This window comes from Limulus polyphemus, unplaced genomic scaffold, assembly GCF_000517525.1.
Source record: "Limulus polyphemus unplaced genomic scaffold, Limulus_polyphemus-2.1.2 Scaffold7707, whole genome shotgun sequence".
Taxonomy (NCBI): Eukaryota; Metazoa; Arthropoda; class Merostomata; order Xiphosura; family Limulidae; genus Limulus; species Limulus polyphemus.
Window position 1 is genome coordinate 27,765 of NW_013673317.1, and position 7,762 is coordinate 35,526.

Sequence of the window (7,762 nt, forward strand, 5' to 3'; positions counted from 1 at the left end):
AAACCTAATGTGTGATGTTTTATTGATTGATTTTATTTTAAACCTAATGTGTGATGTTTTATTGATTGATTTTATTTTTAATCTGATGTGTGATGTTTTATTTATTTTTAACTTGATGTGTGATGTATTTTATTGATTGATTTTATTTTAAACCTAATGTGTGATGTTTTATTGATTGATTTTATTTTTAATCTGATGTGTGATGTTTTATTTATTTTTAACTTGATGTGTGATGTATTTTATTGATTGATTTTATTTTAAACCTAATGTGTGATGTTTTATTGATTGATTTTATTTTGTAAACCTGATGTGTGATGTTTTATGTATTTTTAATTTGATGTGTGATGTTTTATTGATTGATTTTATTTTAAACCTGATGTGTGATGTGTTTTATTGATTGATTGATTTTATTTTTAACCTGATGTGTGATGTATTTTATTGATTGATTTTATTTTAAACCTAATGTATGATGTTTTATTGATTGATTTTATTTTAAACCTAATGTTTGATGTTTTGATTTTATTTTTAACCTAATGTATGATGTTTTATTGATTGATTTTATTTTAAACCTAATGTGTGATGTTTTATTTACTGATTTTATTTTTAACCTGAAGTGTGATATATTTTATTGATTGATTTTTGTTTGCAGGCTATAAATGTAGAACAACTTATTGTGTGATTACTTTAGCGACCACTTAATAACAATGTTTCTTTAAATATGGGGGATAAGGGTAAATCAAACTACAAATATGAAGGTAAACATATTTGATTAAACTTGTTGGGGGATGTTTATATATGTGAGTTTTGAGTGACTCTGCAAGGATAAGCAAGATGTGCATATATTGTTTTACTTATTCACTCTTGTAACAGAAGTGTTATGTGTGTATGGATAGAGGACATTATTCTATAGGCAGTAGTGTGATGTATACATGTTTTTTATTTAATTCTGTAGGCAGAAGTGTGGTGTGTATATATTGCTATGTTAAAGAAGAGTCTGAGAAATCTACAAGCTTGTACAGAAATTGGTCTCATAGAACATATTTTGAAACGGTTATCTTATGCTGAGGATATTGTAGCAGGTATGAATCTCATTCTGTTTCTAACATTCACAAACTGTGCTTTGTAAGGATATTAATACTTACTGACAACATGATCATCTGTGTAACTAGAACTTACTGACAACTTGGTCATGTTTGTAACAGTAGTGCAATACAACTTACTTACTGACAACATGGTCATCAGTGTAACAGCAATGTAATACAACTTACTTACTGACAACATAGTCATCTGTGCAACAGTAGTGTAATACAACTGACTGACAACATGGTCATCTGTGTTACAGTAGTGTAACTACAGCTTACTTACTGACAACATGGTCAACTGTGTAACAGTAGTGTAATACAACTTACTGACAACATGGTCAACTGTGTAACAGTAGTGTAGTACAACTTACTGACAACATGGTCATCTGTATGACAGTAGTGTAGTACAACTTACAGACAACATGGTCATCTGTATAACAGTAGTGTAGTACAACTTACTGATAACATGGTCAACTGTGTAACAGTAGTGTAATACAACTTACTGACAACATGGTCAACTGTGTAACAGTAGTGTAATACAACTTACTTACTGACAACATGGTCAACTGTGTAACAGTAGTGTAATACAACTTACTTACTGACAACATGGTCAACTGTGTAACAGTAGTGTAATACGACTTACTTACTGACAACATAGTCATTTGTGTAACAGTAGTGTAACTAGGACTTACTTAAAATACAGTCATCTGTGTAACTAAAACTTACTGACAACACAGTCATCTGTGTAATGGTAGTGTAGCTAAAGCTTACTAGTTACTGACAACATAATCATCTGTGTAACTATACCTTACTACTTACTGACAACACAGCTGTCTGTGTAACAGTAATGTAACTAGAACTTACTAGTTACTGACAACATAGCTGTCTGTGTAACAGTAGTGTAGCTAGAGCTTACTACTTACTGACAACCCAGCTATCTGTAACAGTAATGTAACTAAAGCTTACTAGTTACTGACAATACAGTCATCTGTGTAACAGTAGAGTAACTAGAACTTTCTACTTACTGAAAACATAGCTGTCTGTGTAATAGTAGTGTAACTAGAGCTCACTAGTTATTGACAACATAGCTGTCTATGTAACATTAATGTAACTAGAGCTTAATACTTATGGACAACACTGCTTTCTGTGTAACAGTAGAGTAACTAGAGCTTACTAACAACACAGCTTTCTGTGTAACAGTAATGTAACTAGAGCTTAATACTTACGGATAACACAGCTGTATGTGTAACAGTAATGTAACTAGAACTTAATGCTTACGGATAACACAGCTGTATGTGTAACAGTAGAGTAACTAAAGCTTAATACTTATGGACAACACTGCTTTCTGTGTAACAGTAGAGTAACTAGAGCTTACTACTACTTACTGACAACACAGCTTTCTGTGTAACAGTAGAGTAACTAGAACTTACTAACAACACAGCTTTCTGTGTAACAGTAGAGTAACTAGAGCTTACTACTTACTGTCTAACAGTAGAGTAACTAGAACTTTCTACTTACTGACAACATAGCTGTCTGTCTAACAGTAGTGTAACTAGAGCTTATTACTTACTGACAACCCAGTCGTCTGTCTAACAGTAGTGTAACTAGAACTTTCTACTTACTGACAACATAGCTGTTTGTCTAACAGTAGTATAACTAGAGCTTATTACTTACTGACAACATAGCTGTCTGTCTAACAGTAGTGTAACTAGAGCTTACTACTTACTGACAACCCCGTCATCTGTCTAACAGTAGTGTAACTAGAGCTTACTACTTAAGAACTTTAAGTTTCATGTTCATGTTCTGGTGGATTAGAACAGCTGACTTTAAGTGTTTTTAGTGTAGATGACAACTAACAGTCTGTATCTAACCACATTTAAACTTATATTTCTTAAGATGAAATCTATAATATCCTGTGTGGTCAGAAAATACAGTGACTGTTGAGGTAACTTATAAGTATGATCATCATTGTACCAATTACATGCATATCAAACCCAGAAAGTAAATAAAAATCAAATCCTTAAGATCATTCTAGTATTTACTACTGTAGAAGCTGCATCTTTTATTATGTGTGAAAAGTAAACCATTAAGATACAGTATCTATCACTGTACAAGTTGTCTATGTGAAAATGTAAACCTTTAAGATACAGTATCTATCACTGTACTAGTTGTCTATGTGAAAATGTAAACCTTTAAGATACAGTATTTATCACTGTACAAGCTGTCTTTTTGAAAATGTAAACCTTTAAGATACAGTATTTATCACTGTACAAGCTGTCTTTGTGAAAATGTAAACCTTTAAGATACAGTATTTATCACTGTACAAGCTGTCTCTGTGAAAATGTAAACCTTTAAGAGTACAGTGATAAATACTGTAAAGCTGTCTCTGTGAAAATGTAAACCTTTAAGATACAGTATTTATCACTGTACAAGCTGTCTGTGTGAAAATGTAAACCTTTTAGATACTGTATTTATTGCATTTTATCTTGTTGCATGAAGAGGTCAGTAAATGTAAGATATTTTACTATTACAAACCAAGGTTTAGTCTAATACGTAACTTTCTTTAATAAACAAACAATATTAACAACAAGGGCTGTTTATTGAATGGTACTCATAATGATGTCTTGTTTCTGAACTTAGATTTACTTATCGAAGTATTAGGAGTTCTTGCCAGCTACAGCATCACAGTTAAAGAACTGAAACTCTTAGTTGGAAGTATGAAAGCAGAAAAAGGCTACTGGGTGAGTTCTAAAGTCATAAGATGACCAATAAGAGACATTTCTTCTTCTACAGCTTCAATAATATTTTAAGTTTTTTATTGATTCAGATCGTCATATGTTACTTTTGAGTTTCATCCATTCCTGTGGTAAAATATGCAAGAAATGACAAAGTGTAATAGCTGTCATTATTTAACACATGTAAGAAATGACAGTATAATAGCTGTCATTATTTAACACATGTAAGAAATGACAATATATTAGCTGTCATTTATTAACACATGTAAGAAATGACAAAGTGTAATAGCTGTCATTAAGTAACACATGCAAGAAATGACAGTGTAATAGCTGTCATTAAGTAACATGCAAGTAACAAACTGTGTTGTTATGTTAAGTTTTGTTTAAAAAACTTCTACTAGAGAATCTAAACTGTGGTGTTATGTTCAGTTTTGTTAAATAGCTTCTACTAGAGAATCTAAACTGTGGTGTTATGTTCAGTTTTGTTAAATAGCTTCTACTAGAGAATCTAAACTGTGGTGTTATGTTCAGTTTTGTTAAATAGCTTCTACTGGAGAATCTAAACTGTGGTGTTATGTTCAGTTTTGTTAAATAGCTTTCACTAGAGAATCTAAACTGTGATGTTATGTTCAGTTTTGTTAAATAGCTTTCACTAGAGAATCTAAACTGTGTTGTGATGTTCAGTTTTTACACAAGCACTAAAAGAGAAGTATAAGGAAGAAAACATAATGATTCAGCCATAAAATGATTTTGAATTTTAACAGTGAAGAGAAATAAGGTATGATAAATGTCAAATTGACTGCCTCATTATTATTTTTTTTTTACAATATGATATTTAAAAGGCATTTTTTAAGACTGCATCTGAATAGGAAAGTTTGATGCTTGTGAGTTTCTAGCTGAAACTTGATGCCAGTTTGTACCAGCAGCTCGAAACATCTTCCAAAACATTTTAGACAGATACAATGCCATTCAAATATACTCTTCTCTGTCTAGCCCATTTCTCTCAAGCCTATATGTTCCTTGTATGAATAATTGTATCTGCATTTAATAAAGAAACTTATTTTCTATGTTTAATCCTATTGAAAATTTCAATTTTTGCTTCTTTAGATATATCACTGATTGGTTATTGTTTGGATAAACAAAAGCTTTTATTCCATATTTTTATTTCTCATCAGTATCATGGTGTTTGTTTGTATGTGTGAGAGAATAATATAATAGTTATATTGAATTTCTAATGTTTTTCTCTGTATGAATGACAGCACTGTATTAAGATTAGAAACACCATACTAATTTTTAAATCTCTGATAATTTTGAGTAATTTTGGTAAGAAATAAGGTTTAAAACTGTTAAAAAATGAGAAGTAAAAGAATACTTAACATTGGTGAAATGTTTATGTGTTTTAATTATTTTTTTATAACCTGTTTTATCCATGTAATAACTTATTTGTTTAATAGAAATAATTACCGACATTTTAAAAATGTACGTTTACATAACAAAAATAGCAAAACTAGTTTTAATTGATATAATTACCTGTTGTGTGGTTTTAATACTTTAAAACTATTTGTATCTATGGGCAAGCTACTAAACTTTGAAGAGGATGAAATGTGAATATTGTTACTTGATCTAATTTGAATTAATTTTTTATGAGACTAAAATGTTTATTAAGAATTCCACTAGTTTTATTTTTATCAAATAGAACAAGTGATGACTGGTGTGCTTTTTATCTTTATTTGTTTTCTGCTCAGCCCAGACAATCTGTGAAGTTGCTGTCAGTGTTACGCCAATTACCAATAAGACAGTGTCCAGACACTTTCTTCAGCTTCTCTGGAAAGAAGGGTGCAGTAAGTGCTTACATTAGAATGATATTTAACAGTGATGTCTTCAGTTGTTTTTATGTAAATCAAGTAGTAGTTCATGATTTTTCCTTCATTAGTCATTGTTCAGGTGGTACTTTGTAAATTAATATCCTTAAGGTAGTCAGGTGGTACTTTGTAAGTTAACATCCTTAAGGTAGTCAGGTGATACTTTGTAAGTTAATATCCTTAAGGTAGTCAGGTGATACTTTGTAAGTTAATATCCTTAAGGTAGTCAGGTGGAACTTTGGAAGTTAATATCTTTAAGGTAGTCAGGTGGTCCTTTGTAAATTAACTTACAAAGAACCACCTGACTACCTTAAGGATGTTAATATCCTTAAGGTAGTTAGGTGGTTCTTTGTAAGTTAATATCCTTAAGGTAGTCAGGTGGTACTTTGTAAGTTAATATCCTTAAGGTAGTCAGGTGGTACTTTGTAAGTTAATATCCTTAAGGTAGTCAGTTGGTTCTTTGTAAGTTAATATCCTTAAGGTAGTCGGGTGGTTCTTTGTAAGTTAATATCCTTAAGGTAGTCAGGTGGTACTTTGTAAGTTAATATCCTTAAGGTAGTCAGGTGGTACTTTGTAAGAAACTTATTCTGGTTTCCAGAGGCCAAAAAGTATTCTTTAAAGGTAACTAATGCTAATTGACTGTGGTTTGCTGGTGAACAGAATTGCTTTCAGATTTTCATGCACTTACTGTTTTGTGTATATGAATAAACATGTCTTATTTTAATCATTATCCCTGTAAAAAAAAATCACAGTGAAATTACAGATTTATGCAAATAGTAATTATAAATTGTAAGTCATAAATCTGAGAAAACATCTCAGTTTGTAAATGGATTATGTTAAAAAAGAATTGCTTAATGTAGAAGTGCATTTGATCAAGTGTACTTGAATGTTTGTAACATATGACATATTTGTCTTTAGGCAGTAGCACTACCACCACTGGCTCGTTGGCCTTACCAGAATGGATGGACATTTAGCACATGGTTTAGACTAGATCCAGTGAACAGCGTAAACTTTGAGCGAGAAAAACCATCTCTTTACTGGTATGTGTTCAAAAGAGTGTGTTTAGATTAACAGCTAATATCTCGTTGTAAGTTTTGAAAGACTTGTTAAATCTCTGAACATTTTAGAGTAATGCATGGAAAGAATATGTGCTAACACAACTAAGCTATATTAAAAAAAAATTAGCTTAGATATTTATACAAATCTAGAGTAGGAATTCTCAGATTTAACTGAAGACAAATGTAAAGAATTGTTGTTTTTCATTTGAGATCTGTAAACCTTTTTTGGTTGCATATAAACACTCAATCTTAAACAAGAGCCTCTTTTCTGATGTTCTTCCATTGAATTCCTTAACGTTTAAGCATGTTTATTTTTGTTAAAGTGCTTTATCAAAAGAAAAACAACAATTATAAGAAAATGCTAAGTAGTAAAATCTATTTTCCTGGAGTCAAGTAATATGTATGACCGCCAGAATTTCTTAGAACTGTCTCACCAGTCTTAAAGAATGTGTTTTTAATATTATGAATTGTATTGAGTTAAACTAATCAAATTTTGAAGTACCTTCATAAAAAATACTACCATAAAGGTTGCCTCTGTACGTTAGTCTTTCTCTGTTTTCAGTTTTAGAACAAGTAAGGGAGTTGGCTATTCAGCTCATCTTGTTGGAAATTGTTTAGTCTTCACATCCATGAAGATGAAGGGTAAAGGTTATCAGCACTGTGTGAAATATGAGTTTCAGCCAAGGAAGGTAAGTCATTCAAGTTCACAGTTTACTATGTTCTCTTGTGTATTATTAAGAGCCTACATGGAAAAGTTGGAAATTGTTTAGTATTCACATCCATGAAGATGAAGGGTAAAGGTTATCAGCACTGTGTGAAATATGAGTTTCAGCCAAGGAAGGTAAGTCATTCAAGTTCACAGTTTACTATGTTCTCTTGTGTATTATTAAGAGCCTACATGGAAAAGTTGGAAATTGTTTGGATGTAATACTACATTTGTTAAAGGTTGTCTAAAATATATAATACAATAAGTCTCTTAAATCTCAGTTGATGAAAATATCAAAAGTTCTAAAATTACAAACATG

General features: G+C 31.1%; 1 protein-coding gene across 1 annotated transcript in view; it reads left to right on the top strand.

Moving 5' to 3' along the window:
• LOC111089874 (neurobeachin-like) overlaps positions 1 to 7,601 on the top strand; it is a 27,753-nt gene extending 20,152 nt beyond the window's left edge. Inside the window, exons 3-7 of the mRNA XM_022403110.1 lie at positions 953 to 1,079; positions 3,723 to 3,823; positions 5,563 to 5,658; positions 6,598 to 6,719; positions 7,300 to 7,601. Coding sequence (XP_022258818.1) covers positions 953 to 1,079; positions 3,723 to 3,823; positions 5,563 to 5,658; positions 6,598 to 6,719; positions 7,300 to 7,507 — 654 coding nt within the window. The 3' untranslated portion in view covers positions 7,508 to 7,601. The remainder of the gene's footprint in view (positions 1 to 952; positions 1,080 to 3,722; positions 3,824 to 5,562; positions 5,659 to 6,597; positions 6,720 to 7,299) is intronic.
• The last annotated feature ends 161 nt before the right edge of the window (positions 7,602 to 7,762 follow it).